General features: G+C 41.6%; 1 protein-coding gene across 1 annotated transcript in view; it reads left to right on the top strand.

The window, feature by feature from the left end:
* The window catches only part of CDH20 (cadherin 20), a 759,598-nt gene that overhangs the window by 710,030 nt on the left and 23,879 nt on the right, over positions 1-25,689 (top strand). The window contains exons 9-13 of the mRNA XM_075314847.1: positions 11,753-12,006; positions 17,393-17,529; positions 21,445-21,566; positions 24,173-24,290; positions 24,912-25,163. Of these exons, the coding sequence (XP_075170962.1) occupies positions 11,753-12,006; positions 17,393-17,529; positions 21,445-21,566; positions 24,173-24,290; positions 24,912-25,163 (883 nt within the window). The remainder of the gene's footprint in view (positions 1-11,752; positions 12,007-17,392; positions 17,530-21,444; positions 21,567-24,172; positions 24,291-24,911; positions 25,164-25,689) is intronic.

Genomic DNA, 25,689 nt, shown 5'->3' with positions numbered 1-25,689 from the left:
CTCTGCCATCTGCACTCATTAATCAGTGTAAAAACCTTAATCTTGATAAAAGAAGTTGAAGAGCCAGCTCATTTAGGGGTGCGATTATTGAAATCTAGGGAGGAGAAGGGCAGGAAAAGGGAGAAGCAAAGTGAGAGAGGCTCAGGCAAAAAGATAGGGCTGCTGCTTTTGTTTAAAAATGTATTACTAAAATATTAATGGAGTCACAGCTACACTGCTCAGTTCTGTTATATAATATCGTTGATGCTGCTGCGTCTGAACGTTTGCCATAAAGAGACAGCAGATAAGAAATCCCTCATGTCTGTGTACTGAGTATAGGGGACATAATAGCAGTTATGCGCCACCATCTTGCTAAGAAAGAAGTAAAAGTTAGAATCCTCAGAAGTAAAAAACTAGATAAAATTCAGGCTGCAAGTCATATAATGGCTAGAAATAATGTTATTCCTGATGTACACACAGAATAGCTTATTCTGCAAAGTCTCTTAAAACTATAAGTATGCTTTTAGTCTTGCATATTTTTCATAAGTCATTTTTAGGGGGATCAAACCAAAGAATCCTCTACATTAGTCTAAATTACAGATGTTTTCACAGCTGCGTATTAACAAATGGTATCCTAAATACAATATAATAGCTAAAGATGTTTTATAACAGATGCTCTGCTAACTGTGTACGAAGTACAGATTCCTCATATCAATGAGCTACATACAGGTTCTTCATAACATTTCACTTTTAACAGTGTGCCTGCCACCGATGCTCCAATTCCTAACCACAGAGTACAGTGGGTCAGCCAGAGTTCTTTTCACAATAGCATGCTAGTCATAATGTTTCTCAAAAAGCCATTCACATTGCCCTCACAAGTTCCCGTTACATCTTCCATTTTACGGTATGTTGGACCAGGGGCGGACATATCATTGGTGCCACCTGTCACACAGGCGCCTGACAGGTCAGGGGACCCATTTCTGCCCCAAAGCAGGTGGAAATGTGCATTTTGATGATCTCTTGGGATGCAAAGGGCCCATATATTGTTTTTCACAGGGTCCCTTTTTTGTCTTGGACGGTAACCAATATGTGGCCACTTCTCATCTGAAAACAGTTGCCATATTGTGAATAGTGAGAGAACCCCTTCAGCAGTTTAGATGATGTTCATGCAAGAGAAAACAGATTGGAAATCTCATAGTTAAATGTTACCATTTCTATCACTTTGAACCCTGAAAATGTCTTATAATATGGCCTGAAGATAATCTAATGCACAAACACACAATTGTGTGTTCTGCTAACCTGTCCCCCATTGTATTGTGCAAACTATATACTACATAGAAGAAATGGGGAACAAGGGATCAAAGGATCCCACATGTGTGGGTTGTAAGATGCCTAGTAATGATCAATAGATATGTCCTTCCTTTATTTTTCTCTTGGCTTGATATACAGTAGTATTAGATCAGTGGCTCAACCTTTGAAAACAATATATAATCTATAATTCTTTGAGTCTTAATTAGGCCATATACTATATGTCTATATGTGGCCACCCAGTGATTTAGATGGAATTTGGAGTCTCTGGAGGGATTTTATAGCATGTTATGATATTGTATTCAGTTTTATCATAAGAAGCTGAAGTATCTCAATTCATGCTTTCCAAACCATGGTCATCATGAATCAGAGCCTGCCTGCATGATTGTGGACAGGAATGTTTTTCTCTTGAATGCTCCAGCTTTTCAGAAATAGTTTAAAGAACCAGCTGAGGACTAGACATGAGCGTATCTTTGGAGGTTTCCTTCGAGGGATCATTCGAACCTTAGATAAAGTTCGGTTTGTGACTTTGACTTGAACCTATCCTAAAATGGAAGTCAGTAAATTGGGCAGTTTGTGATTCTGCCAATATGATACCAGCCATAAGCAGAACACTTTCGGGGGAGGGCGGCCGGGTTTTTCAATTGTTTTTTTTGTGTGTGGGTGTGCCGCCCCCGTGCCAGCAGTCGGGCTGCTTGGATCCGGATCTGCGGTGGCTCGAGTGGTTTCCGGACCCGGGGGTCGAGCGGCCACTCGATTTAAATGGGGGGTAAACTATGTACAGGGGGAATTGGAAGTTCGTGACGCCACTCACGGTGCGATGTAATGTGGAATACCACCACTGCTGTTGGGGAGGGGGGAACACGGTGGCGATGATGTAGCAGCAGGATGTTTAACCCCTCCGTGGGTAGGGGGTTTGTGCCCCGGGGCCAATTAGGTGTCGGAGACAGGGTGCCATTGGGAAGAGGCAAAGGGTTTTTTTAGCGTACTCACTCAGTGCAAGAATAATAACACCCATAGCTTGTAAACCAGAATTCTGAACACTGCTGCAGCATGGAGGGAGCACGCCTGGATCCGTGTCCTTGGTGTGTATTAGCTTGTGGCCTTTGGAACTATTTGGGTCCCGCTCACTCGTATGGCTAACGGAGTGAGCTTGCTCTCAGGGTTCACGCGTAGGATTTCTTTGGACTGTAGTTTGGGAAAGTCCTATCCCATCGGTGCGCTAGTACCCTGATTTTGGAGCAGGTTGGGGATGAATCTTGAAGTAAATTACCGGGGCGCGTGAAGCTACTTCCTGGCCTAGGGTCCACGTACCCCGTCGGGCCCTGGCCCCTGCCCGGTGATGGCTCAAGGCCACCGGCTGCCTTCCTCGGCAGTCCGTGCCCCTTGACACAATCCCCTGCGATCGGGGTTCCAGCTCCTACCAGGCCAGACCAATGTCTGCCACCTAGTACTCAGGAGCCCAGCTCCTAACCTGACCTCTTCTCTTGACAGTCACCACACAACTCCCTTACTCCTTTTCCACCTTGTCACTTTCCCTACCAACCCCCAAATGGGCGGCCCTATTCCCTTCAGGCCCCCCAATGGTGTGTCTTGTGGGTACGGTGCAAAGTGTTCCTAGGATTTTCACTGGCTAAGCTGTTAGCAACACCAAAGAACCAGGATCCGTAACCAAGGAAGAGTGGATACTGTGCAGAAGGGCAGATTGCACAATACCCTATGACGACCTGATAGGCCAGGCTATCACATTCCCCCTTAGTTAAACGTAGCTCATCCCCGAGCTACAGGACACCAGAGGTTTATTTTTGTTTTTAACTGCAAAAAAGAATATAACAGGTTAGCACACTTTTATTAACAGTCTACATCCCTCACAGGGGAGGCACTTTACTTAAACGTTACTAAAATTGTCAAGAGTTCGTCGCCCAACGGTGGGACGCTACCATTATTTCTGGTAACGGAGGCTCAACCTGCTCCATTGCAGTCCCTTCCTGCGACAGTCCAGTCCCAACGTCCCGGATCCCAATAACCCACCACCCAAAAAACCTGACCCCCTGGAAACCTATCCGCGGGTCCGTGACCAGGTTTAGGTCCCGGGTGTTGTCTTCTAGACGACTCTGGTTGGCACAGGAGGTGCAACTATTTTACAAAACACAAGTTTGTGTTGGTCACGCCAGTCCTGTGACCATGGTCCATATTTTCTTATATATAAAAACCTTAACCAAGTCCATGTACCGGTGGTACACATTCTCAACAATTTTCTTGCAAATCTGGTGACTTTCACTCTTTTCATTAAAACTGGTTGATTAGGCACTTACAAACATTTTCTATATGAAAAATAACGAACTATGAAAAATAACAAACGAAAGCACCGATACTTAACAATTCTATGGCATCATAACTACTGGTACTGTAACATTTTTAACTCTAAACCGCTGCATTACTGCAATGGGCAATCACGATCGATCTGCATTAGCGGCCCTTCCAGGGTACAGCGCTGCACCGGGTCGCCATTCCATTAGTCCCGGACCCAGACGGCACTTCTACTCACAAGCTCCTGAGCAGCAACTCTTCTCCGCCATTGCTCTCTGGCTATTGCTTTTGTATGGAATCGCAGCAGTGGTCGCCCAAGCATCCCCCCCATCGCGGTGGTCGGCGATAGGCTGCGCTTCGGTTTCTGGCACAGATGGTAAGTAAACTTCTGCAGCCCCAACAGCCATCGGGATACCGCACGGTAATGGAACGGGTGGACATTTTGGTCCGCTCCCGTAGGTGCAAACTGAAGAACTGACTGGTCCGCAGCAAGGGTTGCAGGGTCCAGGTGCTCCGCCTCTGAGAACGGGCCCGGTTATGCAGCCGGGTCTGGTCTGGCTGGTGTCTGGGTGACCGGTGTCGTGACTAGAATGAGGGTCGTGATCTGGATCTCTGCAGCTAGAGCTTCTTGTAGATGCACTGAAGGTTCCGCTGCTGGGGTTGGTGTGGGCAGCTCAGCGTCCGCCGAGGAAGGGGTAGTTGGAAGTGGAGTGCTCACCGCGAGTGGGGACAGTGCGGATCCCTCAGCCGCTATGGCCAAATTTGGGCAATCGATAGGGACTGGGTAACCGCTTACCCTCTCTTCACGTGGGATTTCAATCTCTCAGGCTCGAACCGCCACCGCCAAGCTCCTCATCTCTTCCGTCCAGTAGTTCAGTATAAACGGGAACTGCGTCCGCATTCTCCTGCACAGCTGCTCCGTTTCCTCCTCTATCCATGTCACGGTCCCAGAGACAGCACATTCTGGGGACCAGTCTCACTTTGCCATCTTGCCACTGCATCTTCCAGGAACATTGTCGCAGAGTTCTGGCATCCCTGCTCCATTTCCGCTCTCTTTACATTCCGATATGCCCCCTCGGTCTTTTCACAGCACTCTCTTATGTGCTGTGGTCTTCTGGGAACTTCCAGTTCTAGCCTCACACATAAGACAAAGCGCGGGGCTTAGGCTTTGCGCGCTTTCTCGGGGAAGACAGCGTTTTGGCGCGAAAAGATGGTGGAATTAGGACTCTTGACTCACGTTTTTTGGATTTCAAGGCGCAAGTCAGCCAGGTAAGTGGGTCCTGCTCGTATCCTGTTCGTGACGCCAGGGTTTGAGGTGTGTCGCCCCCGTGCCAGCAGCTGGGCTGCTCAGATCCGGATCCGCGGTGGCCCGAGGGGTCTCCGGAAAAGGGGACTATGTTCAGGGGAATTAGAAGTTTGTGACGCCACCCACGTCGCGTGGCAACGTGGAATGCCACCGCCGCTGTTGGGGAGGGGGGAGCCCAGTGGCGATGGCGCAGTAGCAGGATGTCTAACCCCTCCGTGGGTAGGGGGCTGTGCCCCGGGGCCCAGAGACGGTGGAGAAGGGGTGCCATAGGCTGTAGGCCTGGGAGACAGGGAGCAGAGAAACTTACAGTGGTTATCGTGGTGCTGGATGAGGCTGTGCTGATTTGTGAGGTCAATGAACACACAGGCAGTAATTCAACCAAACATCTTGCAGTACCGCTGCCACTGAGGAGGAGCACTTCCAGATGACCGTTCCCAGTGATGTTACTTGTGTGCTTTGGTCTAGTCCGACCCTCCAGGAGCCTCCAATTCCACAGCCCCTCACTCTCTGAGGCTGCTCTCTCACGCTGTCTGGGAGCTCCAACACCCCAGCCTGCTCTATTCACTGAGAGCTACTTGAGAGCCCTCTGCACTCCTTGCTCCCCTGCCGACGACAAACTAGTCACCTCCCACTCAATCTGCTTAACCCTTCAGTGGGCGACCCTTTCCTCACTGGACCTGCCCCCTGGTGTGTGTGTGTGTGTGTGTGGGATTTGTATGCTGGTCTTAGCACATCACTGGGTGACACCTGGAACCAAGGGAGAGATGGATGCTGCACGGAAAGGAAAATTGTGCAACATCCTGTGATGGCCTGATAGGCCAGGGCGTCACATGTGCACATTACATCAGATCATATTGATTTTACCCCCAGTGTAAGACTTTCAGACACTGCACGTGTCTCACACAAGTCTTATCACTCATACCCAAGCATAGTGCTTCTTGATTGAGTGGTTTGTATTCATAACTCCCTAGAATTTTGAACCCAAACTTTGTCTTTTTGGAAGTCGGTTTCCAAACCCGAACCTTGAACCTTGAACCCCAGGTTCGCGCATCTCTACTGAGAATAATAGGAATGGACATGACCAGTCCGGAGCTACACCAGTTGGTTTCTCCCTGTACTGGTTGATTGACAGGTCTCTCTAGGTATACACCAGAACTTGTAACATCTATTTCTATAGTCCATCCCAAAAGTATCTTCAAACTACGTTTTCTCTGAACATCAGTGCATTTCAGAGTTAAAATATAACTAGCTGCAATCTGTAGCCATGGTCCTATCCATGATACCTGTGGTTTGGGCAGTAAGAATCAAATGACAGTTCCCCTTTAACAACATTTTTTAAAAGGATAAGTCTGGACATATCACTAGGCAAGTCATTCAAAACCTCTCACATGTTACAAGCATTTACTTTTTAGCTTTTTCACGTGTTGTTATTTCAAATAATTAATCTGCTTTCAGCCTAAAAGCAAAGCTGGTGTAATGAGAAATCATAAAGCTGAACACATAATATTTCATTTAAAGACTTTAATTCTGCTGTGTATCTAACCAGATATATTCTGTAAATGAATTGCCCCCTGATTGACTGATTCTTTCAATAGCTGCATTTGTTCAGGACACATTTTTTACTCTCCTCTGCCATAAAGAATACTAAAAAAAGAGCATGGATTATTTATAAACCAATAAAACTTATGTGTTTTTTTAATTGGAGCTCGAATCCATAAATGCTAATTATGCTTAGACAAAGCTGTCTTAGATAAGGCAGATGGAGAATTGCTTGTGCATAAAGTATAAAAGTAAGTAAAGTATTGTGTGTGATAAGACCGTCACTCTACCGGTACTAATAAATTGTCCTTCATTAGCCAACAGTAAAACCACAAACATGTATATTGTTCTGCTAGAACAAGTCACAAGGTAGCAAACAGCGACAGCATGAGGCAATAAATCACTAAGGCGGATTCACACTGAGAATATTTAAAAGTAAATTATGTAAAACGCTATAAAAATAGTGAAATTATGACTGTCTCACTTAAACCATCTTTCTGTTAACGTCACTTGGAAGTTAACTTTTCTTGACTCTTAAACTTCTTTTATGGTGATTTCTAAAACAAAAAAATGATTTTTACATATATATTTGATATACTTTATATGCCTGTCATCAGATGAAAAGTAGCCATTTTGCTTTTATTTGATTCCTGCTCTTCTCTTGAGTATTTGTTTTTTAACAGTCCGCCATATGGTTATTTAGTGCTACTTTTTATTTTCTTTATCAATACGGCATAGCTAACAGGGGTCTATTGCAAGGCAGCATGGAAACACTGCTAAGAGAATCCAATGAGCAGCAACCAGGGGTGTAATGTCCAGGCCCATGCTGGAAAGGGGGCACATATTTCATCTAGATGTGCATCTAAGGATGCATATTAAACTGAAATGTATTGCTGTGCAGAGACCATTTGGATCTATGAGCCACAGTACACAATGCTGACCAATTAGAGGCCGGTAGCTGACGTCAATGAGCCAGGCCTTGGTATCGCATGGCAGTTATATCATGCATTGCCCATAGCAGGCAGGCCAGTGTTAGCTGCCAGCCTGTGCGCTGGCTATAGAAAAGGAAACCAAGAGTCTAAGAAGTAAAGGAAGTTCACAATTTTTTAGATTTGTTTTTCATGCATTAGTGTCAGAATGTGGAACATATACAGTACAGACCAAATGTTTGGACACACCTTCTCATTCAAAGAGTTTTCTTTATTTTCATGACTGAAAATTGTAGATTCACATTGAAGGCATCAAAACTATGAATTAACACATGTGGAATAAAATACTTAACAAAAAAGTGTGAAACAACTGAAAATATGTATTTTATTCTAGGTTCTTCAAAGTAGCCACCTTTTGCTTTGATTACTGCTTTGCACACTGTTGGCATTCTCTTGATGAGCTTCAAGAGGTAGTCACCGGAAATGGTCTTCCAACAGTCTTGAAGAAGTTCCCAGAGATGCTTAGTACTTGTTGGCCCTTTTGCCTTCACTCTGCGGTCCAGCTCACCCCAAACCATCTCGTTTGAGTTCAGGTCTGGTGACTGTGGAGGCCAGGTCACCTGGCGTAAGCACACCATCACTCTCCTTCTTAGTCAAATAGCCCTTACACAGCCTGGAGGTGTGTTTGGGCCTGGGGTCATTGTCCTGTTGAAAAATAAATGATGGTCCAACTAAATGCAAACCGGATGGAATAGCATGCCACTGCAAGATGCTGTGGTAGCTATGCTGGTTCAGTAGGCCTTCAATTTTGAATAAATCCCCAACAGTGTCACCAGCAAAGCACCCCCACACCATCACACCTCCTCCTCCATGCTTCACGGTGGGAACCAGGCATGTAGAGTGTGTCTGTTCACCTTTTCTGCGTTGCACAAAGACATGGTGGTTGGATCCAAAGATCTCAAATTTGGACTCATCAGACCAAAGCACAGACTTCCACTGGTCTAATGTCCATTCCTTGTGCTTTTTAGCCCAAACAAGTCTCTTCTGCTTGTTGCCTGTCTTTAGCAGTGGTTTCCCAGCAGCTATTTTACCATGAAGGCCTGCTGCTCAAAGTTTCCTCTTAGCAGTTGTTCTAGAGATGTGTCTGCTGCTAGAACTCTGTGTGGCATTGACCTGGTCTCTAATCTGAGCTGCTCTTAAACTGCAATTTCTGAGGCTGGTGACACGGATAAACATATCCTCCGCAGCAGAGGTGACTCTTGGTCTTCCTTTCCTGGGGCGGTCCTCATATAAGCCAGTTTCTTTGTAGCGTTTGATGGTTTTTGCCACTGCACTTGGGGATACTTTCAAAGTTTTCCCAATTTTTCGGACTGACTGACCTTCATTTCTTAAAGTAATGATGGCCACTCATTTTTCTTTACTTAGCTGCTTTTTCTTACCATAATACAAATTCTAACAGTCTATTCAGTAGGACTATCAGCTGTGTATCCACCAGACTTCTGCACAACACAACTGATGATTCCAACCCCATTTATAAGGCAAGAAATCCCACTTATTAAACCTGACAGGGCACACCTGTGAAGTGAAAACTATTTCCGGTGACTACCTCTTGAAACTCATCAAGAGAATGCCAAGAGTGTGCAAAGCAGTAATCAAAGCAAAAGGTGGCTACTTTGAAGAACCCACACTGTGTGCAGAATTGTTAGGCAAGTTGTATTTTAGAGAATTTTTTTTATTAATGATCAACAACTATGTTCTCAATCAATCCAAAAGACTCATAAATATCAAAGCTTAATATTTTTGGAAGTTGGAGTGGTTTTTTTTTAGATTTGGCTATCTTAGGAGGACATTTATTTGTGCAGGTAACTATTACTGTGCAGAATTATTAGGCAACTTAATAAAAAACATATATATTCCCATCTCACTTGTTTATTTTCACCAGGTAAACCAATATAACTGCACAACATTTAAAAATAAACATTTCTGACATGCAAAAACAAAACCCCAAAAAATTAGTGACCACTATGGCCACCTTTCTTTATGATGACACTCAACAGTTTACCATCCATAGATTCTGTCAGTTGCTTGATCTGTTTACAATCAACATTGCGTGCAACAGCCACCACAGTCTCCCAGACACTGTTCCGAGAGGTGTACTGTTTTCCCTCCCTATAGATCTTATATTATATGAGGGACCACATGTTCTCTATGGAGATCAGGTCAGGTGAACAAGAGGGTCAAGTCATTATTTTTTCATGTTATAGACCTTTACTGGCCAGTAACGCTGTGCAGTAGTTGGATGCTTGTGATGGAGCATTGTCCTGCATGAAAATCATGTTTTTCTTGAACGATACCGATTTCCTCCTGTACCACTGCTTGAAGAACTTGTCTTCCAGAAACTGGCAGTAGGTCTGGTAGTTGAGCTTTACTCCATCCTCAACCCAAAAAGGTCCCACAAGTTCATCTTTGATGATACCAGCCCATACCACTACCCTACTTCCACCTTGCTGGTGTGTGAGTCAGATTGGAGATCTCTTCCCTTTACTAATCTAGCCTCTGGCCCATCCATCTGGCCCATGAAGAGTCACTCTCATTTCATCAGTCTATAAAACCTTTGAAAAATCAGTCTTAAGATATTTCTTGGCCCAGTCTTGATGCTTTATCTTATGTTTCTTGTTCAAAGGTGAGAGTTGTTCAGCCTTCCTTACCTTGGCTATGTCCCTGAGTATGGCACACATTGTGCTTTTTGATACTCCAGTAACGTTGCAGCTCTGAAATATGGCCAAACTGGTGGCAAATGGCATCTTAGCAGCTTCACGCTTGATTTTCCTCAATTTATGGGCAGTTATTTTGTGCCTTTTTTTTGCCCAACACGCTTCTTGCGACCCTGTTGGCTATTTGCCATGAAATGCTTGATTGTTCGGTGATCACGCTTCAAAAGGTTCAAGACTGCTGCATCCCTCTGCAAGACATCTCACAATTTTGGACTTTTCAGAGCCCATCAAATTTCTCTTCTGACCCATTTTGCCAAAGGAAAGCAAGTTGCCTAATAATTAAGCACACCTTATATAGGGTGTTGATGTCATTAAATCATACCCCTCATAACAGAGATGCACATCACCTGATTGACTTAATTGGTATTTGGCTCTCAAGCCTATACAGCTTGGAGTAGGGCAATATGTATAAAAGTTATCAGGTGATCAAAATACTCATTTGCCTAATAATTCTGCACACAGTGTAGAATATAAGACATATTTTCAGTTATTTCAAACTTTTTTAAGGATTTCATTCCACATATGTTAATTCATAGTTTTGATGCCTTCAATGTGAATCTATCATTTTCAAAGTCATGAAAATAAAGAAAACTCTTTGAATGAGGTGTGTCCAAACGTTTGGTCTGTACAGTATATCAGAATAGGGGACATATATACCAGGATAGGAGACATATATAACCTGAAGGGGCCCATGATAGGGGACATGTATACCAGTAAAGGGCCAAAGATGAGGGACATATATACCAGGAAGGGGCCAAGGATGGAGGACATTTATACCTGGAAGGAGACCAGGATAGGGATCTACATACCAGTAAAGGTCCCAGGATGAGGGACATATATACCAGTAGGTGTCCAGGAAAAGGACATTAGTACAGGATGCGGGACATTATTACATAATGGAGGGGGGAGCACATATGTTTTTATAGGACTTCAATGGCCCATACATCTCACCAATATGTAGTAAGGGGGCCCAGGTCCTCGGACTCTAGTTACGCCACTGGCAACACTTCTTTGCTAAAGACCATAAAAAATAGCACAAACCAAAAGATCCATATCTCATAAACTGTATGGTAGATTAAAAAAAAAATAATACACAGGAGAGCAGAAGGAATAAAGTAACAGAAAAATGAGCCACTATTGACCTGGTGACAGGTCCTCTTTTAGATGATTCATTATGTGGTAAAATACAATGCTAAAGTTATCTTAAATAGTAAAAAATAAAAAGATTTACAGATTGCACAACATAGTGAAGAGACCTACAACCTAGGATCCATTTGACACATGCACTGGGTAAAGACACTGGCACATATACTAAACTTATGTGTAGGGTTCCATTTACTAAAGCAGATGGCAAAAGTGTTTTCTGTCTGATAAATTAATATTATATTTAATAAACTGTCTGGAATAGCATCACTGAATCTCTACAGAGGCAATGGATAAAAAAAAGGAACATATATAATGCATGGTAATTGTTTCTTTAACATACTATACACTGAAGGTATACAATGTGCACTATGCAATCAATGAATACAAATTTATTTTCTGTTTACTTCTAAAATTTACTTTCTATAGATCATGCAATTTTATGAAAATATTTCTTTTTTCAGCCTTTGGACTTTGAAAGCAAGAAAAGCTACACACTGAAAATTGAGGGTTCAAACCCACATATTGAAGTACGTTTTTTCAACCTTGGTCCATTTCGTGACACCACAACTGTACACATCAGTGTTGAAGATGTTGATGAACCTCCTGTGTTTGAATCCAGTCATTATTTTGTGGAAGTCTCTGAAAATGTAGATATTGGTACAACAATACAGATTGTTTCTGCTAAGGATCCGGATTCAACTAATAATTCAGTTAGGTAAGTAATCATAAAAATGAATACCACAAAGTTCATTGATTTTCACATTAATTTCAAGATTATCTCTAGTGACCCACCCAAAAATAAAATAATATAGTGAGTAAATGCAGCTTCATTCATTTGCTGGCTACACCAGGGTCAGCATCAGCCCTTACTGAAGCCCTTTGACAGTCCTTGCATTTAAGAGCACCGTAGATGCATCTACATAATTAGCTAATATGAAGCATTTACTTTTACCAAATGTCTTGACCATGACTTAAGGGGGCTTTACACGCAACAACATTGCTAACGAGATGTTGTTGGGGTCACGGAATTCGTGACGCATATCCGGCCTCGTTAGCGACGTCATTGCGTGTGACACGAACGAGCGACCGCTGACAATGTAAAATACTCACCAAATCATTGATTGTTGACACGTCGTCCATTTCCCAAATGTCGTTGCTGCTTTTTGACGCAGATTGTTCATCGTTCCTGAGGCAGCACACATCGCTAAATGTGACACCGCAGGAACGACGAACAGGACCGTACCTGCGTCCTCCGGCAACAAGGTGGGCGTGTCTTTCATGCGGCTGCTCTCTGCCCCCCCCCCGCTTCTATTGTACACTTGCCGTGTGACGTCGCTGTGACGCCGCACAAACTGCCACCTTAGAAAAGAGGCTGTTTGCCGGCCACAGCGACGTTGCTGGGAAGGTAAGTCTGTGTGACAGGTATTAGCAATATTGTGCGCCACAGGCAGAGATTTGCACGTGACACACAAACGACGGGGGGGGGTGCGATCGGCAGCGACATCGCTAGCGATGTCGCTGCGTGTAAAGTGGCCTTTAAGCAGAAATAAACTCAGCCACTCAATATGAATGTAAGGAAAGAAATTGGAAGTCCAAAAGCTGATGTGCTTAACAGAAATAGTTTTATTCAAATAATTATTCAGTCTGATATGAAATAAGAATATAGAAGTCCAACAAGAGACCACGAGTACTATACAGACAGAAATTTTGACGTTGCGACAGAATTGTCTTTCTCAAAAGACCATGACTTAATCACAACACCTTCTGCATGGGAATTAAAAAAAATAAGAATGAGCCAAAGTCTAAGACAGGATTTTTTCTGCCTAAAAACCTTAATAGTAATGTTTAACACATGCATAATGTGCTATTATTAGAGTTGGTGCAAATTGTTTATTCGCAGGACAGTATTCCTTGACCTCGTTGGTAATCCGTGATGGGTAAATTGGAGCCCTGAGAACCGCCGCCTACCTCTAAGCATCCAAAAAACATCTTTTGATTAGCCAGTCTGGCATGACATCAGAAGTGCATCACAACACAACAAGGATATCGCGCTAGACCAGCTAGTCAACAGAAGAACCATAGGTGCTGTCAAATAAGAGCCTATTCTCAGGGCTCCCATCCAAAGACTAGCTACTGACGTGGCCAATGGATCCGAGTCACGTGAACTAATTGCACCACTCTCTCTATGACATATCTTCTTATGTAGTACATTATGAGTACAAATCAAAGATGAATAGTAAGATTCACATTTTTTTTTAGTAAAGTTACTAAAAAACTAATGGTGCAAAAACAATTACAATAAACCAACTTGAATACATTATAAGTAGTGTTGAGCGAGTAGTTAACTATTCGTACTCACTATGCTGTTAGCGAGTACTGTCCGCTACTCGCATATTCATTACAAGTAGCGGGCGCAATGTAAGTCAATGGGAAATACTCTCTAAGTAGCAAGTAACCCGAAAGCCGTACTATTTGCTACGCGCATGAAAAGTACGGCTTTCAGGTTACTCGCTACTTCATATTTCCCATTGCGCTCGATACTTGTAACGAATATGCGACTAGCGGACAGTACTCGCTAATAGCATAGTGATTACGAATAGTTAACTGCTCACTCAACATTAATTATAATCATCAAACAGCACAAATCAGTAAATAACTTTTTTTAGTTTTCAAGTAAACAGAACAACTTGTACAGTTGAACATAATATTTATGGTGATCAGTAAATTACATGAGTAAAAATGGAGCAATTACATTTTTTAGCTTTCTATTCTGATAATTCTAATTGTATACTAGGTGGATGTTATGACTTGAGGCAAAAGAGAGCCATTATGGATGAATGGTTAGAAGGCCCACTTAACTCTAAATCTGGTTTTATGTTGCACTTCATTTAAAGGGATTATCAGTATTATTTTTATTTACAATGTGCATAAAATTAACAGGCAGGTAGTTACTACCTGCCTGGTGCCGATCAGTCACAAGCAGCTAATGCCACTGATTCAGCTACTCGCGCTGACACCACATTTATAGTGCAGCGGTTTCTCAGCTGCTCTGCTCAGTTGACAGGGTGGGATTACCAAAATCATGCCAATTGACAGCCAGCACTCACCTGCCTAACTGTGTGAAGCCATTGTCAATCAGCATGATGCCGGTATTCACGATAGGTCAGCAGAGCAGATAAAGAGGTGTTCTGTTGACGAGAAGTAGCTGAATCACCAGCAAGAGCCATCAATGACCGCTCTGTGCTGACACCAAATAGAACAAGCAGGTAGTTGCCTCTTTTAGCAACTACCTGCCTGTTAATTTTTAGGCACATAGAAAAAATTACAAAAGTCCCGGACACACAAGTCATTAACATGGGGTAGAGCAGGTAGAGACTTGAATCACTGCAGCCATTTGGACTATATTATGTTATTTGGGCAATAGATGGCATTGCTACTCATAATAATAATATTTATTAATTTATATAGCGCTGTTAATTCCACAGCACTTTACATACATTGGCAATACTGTCTCCATTGGGGTTCACAATCTAAATTCCCTATCAATATGTTTTTTTTTGGATACTGTATATATTTCTTTATATACGAACATACAAACATTCCAATTTTCTAGCTTCTTACCATTAATCCTTCAAATTAAAAATAAGAATACATTTCTTCTACTTTTCACAGAAAATGTACATTAAACTCAATAGCAAATTTCAGTTTTTGAACAAAACTTCTTGATAAAATAAAAGGCTTATTCTGTTGCCTGTACGTAAGGAGTAATAGAAGTTCAAAGCCTGGTTACTAATTGCAAAAATGGAGAATTCAGAACAAAGGTAATGCCTGTGAAGTTTAGCATTACTGATTAATAGAGCACAATGATCATAATCTTTAATGCTAATCTGACCTTCAAATGTCAAGAAAATGAGAATGCGTTGAAAGGACTTGCAAGAGATTTCTAGCAAATCAAACCTTGGAATTCATTGTTTAGATGGGCGCTGAAGTAACTGCGACTAGCTTATCATAAAATTATGGAGAATTTTGTCACGTGCAATGGTGCACAATGGATGTTTCATTCAGGTAATAATGATGAATGTCAACATCATCAACAATCTTCTGAACTTTTGTTGAAGCACACAGTGCATGGAAAAAAATATTGTATGCCCTTAGGCCTAATTCAGAGCTGCGTACAGCAGCAACATTGTATGTGCAGGGGTAGGGTGCCCATATGGTGGTGTATTTTGATTGTATTATTATGCAGTCATTTTGGCCTACAAAAAGTATATTATGGATATCATGGAAAGATACATGGACTGAGTAAAAACAAGTTTATCTAGACTAGATAGTCTCTTCAATATTAAATTTTGATTCATTTTCTGTATTTGGATATGTTTTCATGGATTCCTTTAATCAATTTTTTTGTAGAATTTTAGTAAAATTATTGTTAAAAATACTGTTCCTCCTATTATTTACTTCTGTTTTCTTCTACCCCATGTATCAAAGTGTTTGTGTTATTCTACTCCATGTATCAATGTGTTCTCCAACCCCATGTATCAAAGTGTTCTTCAACCATATTTATCCATGTGTTCTCCTAGCTCATGAATCAATGTGTTCTCATACACTATGTATCAATGTGTTCTCCAACCCCATGCATCAATGTGTTCTCCTACCCCATGTATCCATGTGTTCTCCTACCCCATGTATCAATGTGTTCTCCTACCCCATGTATCAATGTGCTCTCCAGCCACGTGTATCAATGTGTTCTCCTACCCCATTTATCAATGTATTCTCATACCACATGTGTCAATGCGTTTGTGTTCTCCTACCTCATGTATCAATGTGTTCTCATACACTATGTATCAATGTGCACTCCAACCCCATGTATCAATGTGTTCTCCAACCCCATAAATCAATATGTTCTCTTACCCCATGTATCCATGTGTTCTCCTACCCCATGTATCCATGTGTTCTCCCACCCCATGTATTAATGTGTTCTCCTACCCCATGTAACAATGTGCTCTCCAGCCGCGTGTATCAATGTGTTCTCCTACCCCATGTATCAATGCGTTCTCCTACCCCATTTATCAATGTATTCTCATACCACATGTGTCAATGTGTTTGTGTTCTCCTACCTCATGTATCAATGTGTTCTCATACACTATGTATCAATGTGCTCTCCAACCCCATGTATCAATGTGTTCTCCAACCCCATAAATCAATATGTTCTCTTACCCCATGTATCCATGTGTTCTCCTACCCCATGTATCAATGTGTTCTCCTACCCCATGTATCAATGTGTTCTCCTACCCCATGTATCAATGTGCTCTCCAGCCACATCTATCAATGTGTTCTCCTACCCCATTTATCAATGTATTCTCATACTACATGTATCAATATGTTTGTGTTCTCCTACCCCATGTATCAATATGTTTTCATATACTATGTATCAGAGTGCTCTCCAACCCCATGTATCAATGTGTTCTCCTACCTCATGTATGAATGTGTTCTCTTAGCCCATGTATTAATGTGCTCTCCAACACTATGTATCAATGTGTTCTCCTACCCAATTTGTCAATGTGCTCTCCTACCCCATGTATCAATGTATTCTCCTACTTCATGTTTCAATGTGTTTGTATTTTCTACCCGATGTATCAATGTGTTCTCCTACACCAAGTATCAGTCTGCTCCTCTACTCCATGTTTCAATCGGTTCTCCTACCACCTATATTAATGTGTTCTACTTTCCCATATATCAATGTGTTTTTCTACCCATGTATCAATGTGTTCATTTTTTCCAACCCCGTGTATCATTGTGTTCTTCAAACCCATATAGCAATGTGTTCTCCAATCCATGTATCATTGTGTTCTACTTCCTCATCGCTCAACTAACTGTTTACAGCTATAGTAGTATGAGTAAGCATACACTATTTTACAGGAGAATGGCTCTCACAACTGAAACCAACTTTAGACCTCACAAGTGGTTATAAGTGCACACATAAGTGGCTGATGAAAACATAATCTGATCATCCATGCCTTAGCAGACAAGAATAAAGCAATTCAACATTTCAAGTAGTAGCTAAAAATTGGATTTATAATGCTAGTTTTTTTTTCTTGCAGGTATTCAATTGACAGGAACAGCGATCCTGGAAGATATTTCTATGTTGATATTACCACTGGAGCACTAATGACAGCAAGGCCTCTAGATAGAGAAGAAGTATCTTGGCATAATATCACAATCTTAGCAATGGAGATGAGTAAGTAAAATTGACATTTTGAATTTTAAATACGGCAACTTCCATAAATCAGTGCGCAGTCCATCCTAGATTTTAGAGGACATGCAGTAGAATAGGCTGCATGAAGAACATTTTCTTGAGACTTAGGTCAGAGCAGTGTTCTATCAAGCGCATTCTTCTGTTTAGTCAACCTGACAGGACATTGGGTGGAGTTGGACTAAAGAAGAAGATAAACACATTTCTTCCTTTCTTTAGCTGACTGAGAATAAACATCCATCTCAGTCAGGCTGACAGTTTATTGCAGTACAGGGAGTAAGTGTGCCTCTCTCTTCATGCCACAGTTCCTTCATGAATTGATTCTCTCTTCATGCAATCCATCCTAGGATGGCTGCACCTACTAGATGGTAGTTGCCATTTTAAAAATCTTAACAGAGGGCACTAGATAAAGCATACATTTTTGCTAGATAAAGGTATCTAGAAGAATGATTAAAGGGAACCTGTCAGGTCCAGTATGCACTCAGAACCACAAGTAGTTCTGGGTGCATATCGCTAATCCCAGGATAACGGTCCCTGTATATACTAGCATAGATAAAGAGATCTTTAGAAAAAGTGTTTCTAAAGATCTTTTATCGTATGCTAATGAGCAAGGGGACTAGTCCCCTGGGCGTTAGTTCCCCTGGCTAGCCGACTCAATTAGCATGTTAGCACACCCATGTGGTCATGCTAACATGCAAATGAATGCGCAGTATCAGAGGATGATCTCACTCACCTCTCCGCTGCCATTGCTGCCCGACACTAGATTTCGACTCAGAGTGAATGACGCCGGAGTTTTGGACATGCACACATGGGTGTACGCGTCCTGGCTTCAAACTGAAGTAGTGCACATGACCAAAAGTCCGGGATCATGCGCACTGAGCTGAAATTCAGTGTTGGGTGGCAATGGCAGTGGAGAGGTGAGTGAGATTATCCTCTGACGCTGCACATTCATTAGCATATTAGCATGCCCACAGGGTGTCTAGCTATAGATACTAAAGGAGGTGGCTAGTCCGGGGATATAATAGCCTTGGGACTAGTCCCCTCGCTCATTAGCATAAGATAAAAGATCTTTAGAAATACTTTTTCTAAAGATCTCTTTATCTATGCTAGTGTATACAGGGATGGTTAGTAAGGGATTAGCAATATGCACCCAGAACTGTTCGTGGTTTGGGTGCTTATTGGACCTGACAGGTTCCCTTTAATATTTGAATATATTTTTTTATTTACTTTATCACATTTCTCTGGTAACCCCTTTAACACCTTACTGATGAGACATAATGGTATGTCATATGGTGTATACTGCTGTACACAGTGGGCTCTGGAGACAACAGATACTGGAACTATTTCCAGACACTGCTGTTTAACCATTTATATGCTGCTGTCAATCATTGACAACAGCGTCTCAATAGCATGATCACCAGGGAGCATGTGGGAAGCAATCATGGCAGGCGATGGATTGTCATAGTAGCCTGGAGCTTGTTGAACTCCCCATTAGCTAACATCTTTGTTCTCCTGTGAAGCCCAGGCTATGGCTGGACTTCATAAGAGAATGTCATTTTGCCTTTACACTGAAATACAGTTATATTACAGCAATAAAATGATCATAAGTTGAAACCCTCTAAAGAAACTAAACAAACAAGTAAAAAAAATGATTAAAAATATGAAAATGGTAAAAAAAAACATCAAAAATATGAATCACCCACTTCTCTCCCAGTGATAAAAAAATGCAAAAAAAAACAACCTTAAAATGCATATCCGCAATCACCATATCTATTAAAATTTAATGTATAAAATAAAAAGTTAATTAAACCAGATTGTAAACACCATAATGATACAGTCTAAACACCGGAATTGCAGTCTCTCTATTTGATTGTCACATCACTATAAAACATGATGAGAAAAGTTCTCAAAAAATTGAATCTACCAAAATGAAAAGGCATTAATAAAAAACGTTAATTTGACAAGCAAAAAACAAGCTCTCAAACTGCTCTGTAAACAAAAAGTTAAAGGTCTCAAAAATGGCACTACAAACATAAATAATTTTTTCACAATTCACAATTTTTTTCACCAATTGTGTGTAAAACTATACATTAACAGGATTCATAATCAAACTGACAGAGAAAATCATATTGCCTAATTATTTTTACCAATGCAAAAAAAACCCATAAAAAACAATGTTTTTTTTTCACCATTTTACCCCACTTCAATTAGTTCTGTTGCTTTTCAGTAGGTTCATTCAAAATTACAACCCGTCCTACAAAGAACAAGCCCTCATATGGCCATGTTGGCAGAAAAATATAAGTTATGACTCTTCAAATAAGGTTAATGTTAACATGAGTGCAAAACCAAAAAATGGCAGAGGAGTAGAGATGAGCGGACCCGTGGAAGTTTGAGTTTTGTTGGTCCAGCTGAAATTTTTTAAAGTTCAGTTTTGGACCCAGCCTTGACCTGAACTTCATTTGAAGTCACTGATTGGCAGTTTGGGTTTCCTCCTACATGCAGCCAGCCATAAATAGATCGCTTATGGGGGCGGGTTTTTTTTCCATTTTTTTTTTTTGCTTTGTGCACACAACATCTGATCCCGCTGTTGTTACCCCCAGTGTGCGCTGTTCAAACACTGCAAGCAGCTTGCATTGGGCTGAGCACTGGGCATACCTGAGTACAGCGATGCTCACACGAGTGGTTTGCTTTCGTAAAGCACCCAAACTGCGAACCCAAACTTTGTTTTCTTTAAAAATCTGAGTTCGTACCGAACACTGAACCCAAACTTCAAGTTCACTCATCTCTACAGAGGAGTTAAAGGACTTATGGTGCCTGCCACTTAATGAAAATTAAGTACTAGAATGTCGTAAGGTCAGAAAATTAGATATACATCTTCTGAGCAGTTGCATATTTGTGCCAAATTTGCAGCACTTCCAGTGTAAAGTTTATTCATTATTTTTAAAAGCTGTTGCCTATGCCATCTTTTCGTACTCATGACCACTTTTTAAAGTTTTGTTGAGCAAGGTTCAAAAACCAAAAACTATGTACTTGTGACTTTTTTTTTAGAAATTTTTGTAGAAATGATGAGTTTTTGGGACTTAGTTTTCACCAAAACTGACATAAACTACTTAATAAATTTGAGCTAGTGTACCTGTATGTACGTGCCAGATACTATGTACTGTGTGATGATGCCATGTGATTGCAGGTACTACATCGAACGAATGAGATCTGGATAAAAATGCCCACCCTTCTGTCATATGTACATCCAAAATTATATGAAGAAATATTTTTGTGTTTATCCCATTAGTTATCCCTTTTCTAGACCTTCAATAGCCTCTGACACTGCACCTTTACTAAACACCATCATTCTCATTAGGGTACCCGATTTTCATCTCAGTAGCCTCTTGGAAAGTTCACTTATTCTATTGTTTTAAGAGGCCACATTCAAATGAAACTTTTATAATTAGTTTAATTAGGAAATATCACATTTGAAACCAGTTTTATTGATGAACTTGTCAAAAGGATAATGTTGGTGTTACTTTTAAATAAATTTCTAACATATATATTGAGTAGAGATGAGTGGATTGTTTTGTAAAACTTTGGTCCACAGTACAGGTTAGTGCTCTCTGCCTGTGGGCAGGAGTTGCTCAAAATTCCTAACCCTCCTGTATCCAAGGCTTGGTTTATGATTTTCTGGGCTGGTACCTGTGCGCCACACACCACACAGATGTCATCATGGCAAAAAACCCAACGTCTCAGGAAATGTCTGCAGCACAGACTTCGAACATGGGCTGGGATTGCGCTTGGTGATCCGCTCATTTGTTATATTGAGTATTTTTACAGAATAACATTAAGTAAAAGCTGACAATATACAGTAATAAAATTATTAAGAATGTGTCACTTTTTCTTACCCATCAGATAATCCTGCACAGGTTGGAAGTGTTTCTGTTACAATAAAAATCCTAGATGTTAATGACAATGCTCCAGTCTTCACCAAATTTTTTGAGACATTCATGTGTGAAAATGCAAAAGCTGGGCAGGTAAGACAACTCAAAAAGTGTATCAAACTATATTTCTATTGTAATTTTCTAGGGTTATACAAACAATACCTAAAATGTGCTATAGAATCATACGTTCCCTGATAGACAGTCGAGTTGAGCCTTGTTAGAAGGATTTGCCATTAATCAGCTTATTCAGATTATGCTATCCCAAAACCGAGTACTATTCCAATATTTGTCATGAATAATATCCTAATACAACTCAGTGGGGAACCTGACCATTGATCTTGAAGATTTCCCAGATAAATGCTTGGGTTCCCCATTGACTTTTCTTAGGTTTGTTATTCATGATGAATACTGGAATAGTGCTAGGTATTTGGTACGAATAATCTGAACCCAAATATTTTACTATTCGCCTATCACTAGTAACTAGCCATGTTTTCAGTTTCACTCCTGATCCTATTCCAATGAATGAAACTTTACACAATGTCCTTTGAATACCGGCTGTTTGTGTAATGAATGAATACTCATTATATACACTAAGGGCGGCTTTGCACGTTGCAACATCGCACGTGCGATGTCGGTGGGGTCAAATCGAAAGTGACGCACATCCGGCGTCACTTTCGACATCGTTGTGTGTAAATTCTAGATGATACAATTAACGAGCGCAAAAGCGTCGTTATCGTATCATCGTTGCAGGCTCCGACTTTTCCATAATTATGCTGCCGCGACAGGTACGATGCTGTTCCTCGTTCCTGCGGCAGCACACATCGCTGTGTGTTACACCGCAGGAGCGAGGAGCTTCACCTTACCTGCCGCCGGCAGCTCTACGGAAGGAAGGAGGTGGGCAGGATGTTTACATCCTGCTCATCTCTGCCCCTCCGCCGCTATTGGCTGCCTGCCGTGTGACGTCGCTATGACGCCGCACGACCCGCTCCCTTAGGAAGGAGGCGGGTCGCCGGCCAGAGCGACGGTCGCAGGGTAGGTGAGTGCATGTGAAGCTGGCGTAGCGATAATTTTCGCTACGCCAGCTATCACAAGATATCGTACCTGCGATGGGGGCGGGGACTATCTTGTGCGACATCGCAGCATCGGCTTGCGATGTCGCAACGTGCAAAGCCCGCCTAACTGCTTTGGCAAATTTATGGATGTCGTCAATGATTACTAACTCATAATTTCCTAATAGGGTGTTTTTATTCCACTAGTAGAGGTTGCATGTTATAAGTAATTCAAAGTGCTCCGTTGCATAAATTATCATAATGTGGTCACATTTTCCAGGAGAGGGATTTTCCTTGCATGTTGCCTCTATTGATGGCCTAAAGTCAACCATCCAGCCTGGCTCTAAAAAGTTAAGTATACATTTGTTATTCATAGTCACCCTACGATGTTTTCCTCTGGCTCATCCACTGCGACAAGCTATATGTCTTCCTGCATCCAAGAAGGCAGCTGCAGTTGCATAGGAAGAAGTGGTAATTCTGAACCATGCCTCCACAGCTAAGGAAAGGCAGGTGACATTCATGTTGGATACAGGTGTTCCAGAATGCCAGTCTCAGCATACAGGCAGTGGGAGGTAAAGGTTGAGAACCAGCTTGGGTGCCTGCCCATGGGTGACTCTACGTGACAAATGTATAGTCATTTTTTAGTGGCAGGGTGAAGGGTTGCCTTAACAATATATTGATGATTCAGTAAAAACTCATGTCCATCTTGAGCTTAGCTAAATGAGTCTCATTTTTATATTATAATTTCCTTTTATTTGTTCAGTGATTAGGTACATCATTTTTACTGTGAAATGTGTGTTTCTTGCATAGATTTTTTTTATTACATAATGAATATCTTATTATTGAAGGGATCATTTAGTTTAGCTGTACCAATCTAATGACGGCCTGGCAACCGGAGGAATCTCCAGTAATGCCAGGCCTGGATTCAGGTACCTGCATTGCACTCCGGAGATCTTACCTGAGCTCTGGCGTGCAGCCGAGACTGTACCGCGAGCGCCGAGTGATTGATTCCCTGGCGCTTGCGGTTCAGTTCATGTCAGCTGCAGACAGGCCGGGCTAATCTCCGGTGCTGTCACCTGAACTCCGTAGATCACCCCGGCCTGTCTGCAGCTGTCATGAACTGAACAGCAAGTGCCGGGGAATCAATCACTCGGCGCTCGCGGTACAGTCTAGGCTGCACTCTGGAGCTCAGGTGAGAGCTCCGGAGTCCAATGCAAGTACCTGAATCCAGGCCTGGCATTACTGGAGATTCCTCTGGTAGCCAGTCCGACGCTGCATTGCGGGATATGGTACTAAAGGATTCCTGTGTGCTTGATTGTGCCACTATGTAGATGTAATGAGCAGTGCTGAACAGAGTTCAAACAGTCACATGGGGGTAGTTTTATGCAAATGATCATGCACTACCCAGGATTAGCCCCACCCTCAGTGCACTTGGAGTCTCATTTACATAAAGATTGAAAATGGAATTTCACAGTGATGGAACATCAATTTACCACCAGGAATGTATGTTTTTTTGTTGTATTTTTTCTACCCTACCTAGTAATGTCATTAGTTTGATGACCCTAAAGCTTTTGACCGGTTTTCTTTAATATTGTATTAATGAAATGCCTCTGATTTTTTTACCTGCCATGTGTTATATTTGTATTTCAGCTCATTCAGACTGTAAGCGCAATAGATCAAGATGATCCTCCAGAGGGTCAACATATATACTACAGTCTGGCTCCTGAAGCTGCTAATAATCCAAATTTTACATTGAGGGATAACCAAGGTAACCTATATTTACTGTATATCTATTAATCTATCAGTTTATTTCACACTTTTTTTCCTGCATTTGTTTTTTTTATTTTGTTCAAACATTTGAGGTTTTCTGTTGTTTAATTTTTGTTTGTCCTATAAAGAAGCCTATAGGTAAAAAACATATAATGTTTAAAAATAAAAACCTCAATAGAAATGGTAAACATACCCAAATGGAATAAAAAAAATATAAAAAATACACTGTAGAGTGTATACTCTGTATAATTGCATTTGACTATGTAGCTCTACAGTTGACAACAAGGCAACCAGTTACTGAGCTCAACGACTCAACTGATCTACTCATGCTGTCAGCTCGGGCAGTGCCGCTGCACTTAGTTATTGGCTTCAGCAGTGTCAATGTCACATCAGCACTGCAGACAATAACGGACTCTATGAGCAGAGACTCAGCACTGGATGTGAGGAGGGAGGGTAAAACACAGGCGGGGACAGAAATATGGATAGAAAAAAGACTTTCAAAATGATTTCATTATGGTTGTGTGAATAAGGCCTAACAATAATTAATCCACAATAATAATGTGTAACGTTTTATACTCTAGTTTAATGATGATTGTGCTTGTCTTCATGTGTCTGCTAGATAACACGGCCTGGATCATGGCTCGAAAATCTGGCTTCAAACAAAGTGAACAAAGCCTCTTTTACATCCCAATCTTAATAGCAGACAATGGGCGCCCAATGTTGAGTAGTACTGGTACTCTGACCATACAAGTCTGCAGTTGTGATGAAGATGGGGATATCATGTCTTGTAGTGCCGAACCATACACTTTACCTATAAGCCTAAGCAGGGGAGCACTGATCGCTATCCTCGCTTGTATTTTTGTATTATTAGGTAAGTTGCAATTATTTATGGAATTCTTTTTAGTATGTTATCCTAATGCTAAATGCTCCAAAATACTATGCTTTAATTAAAGGGAATCTGTTAGCAGAGTTTTGCTATATAACCTGAGAAGCAGTATGATGTTCGGGCTGAAACACTAATTCTAGCAATGTGTCACTTACTAGGCTGTATATTACTGTTTCAAATAAATCACTGATTCATCATCACTCCGGGACTAGGTGTCTGATGCCTCCTATACAACTTCTTTGCATAACCATCCCCAATCACTGATTAGCAGGGAACAGTGAACCCAAACAGTAAAGTTCAGGGTTCATATCAAACACCAGGTGTCCGAGTCTAAAGGGTGCTTTACACGCTGCGACATCGCTAGCAATAGCTAGCGATGTCGTGCGCGATAGCACCCGCCCCTGTCGTTCGTGTGACATTTGGTGATCGCTGCCGTAGCGAACATTATCGAAGGGATCCAGAGCCAATTTTTAAAATTATTTAAATAAATAGTTTTAAAATACGGCTTTGG

Source organism: Anomaloglossus baeobatrachus, chromosome 6 (assembly GCF_048569485.1).
Source record: "Anomaloglossus baeobatrachus isolate aAnoBae1 chromosome 6, aAnoBae1.hap1, whole genome shotgun sequence".
In the NCBI taxonomy this organism is placed as follows: Eukaryota; Metazoa; Chordata; class Amphibia; order Anura; family Aromobatidae; genus Anomaloglossus; species Anomaloglossus baeobatrachus.
Note: the sequence above shows the minus strand (reverse complement) of the source record. Positions and strands in the feature narration are given on the sequence as shown.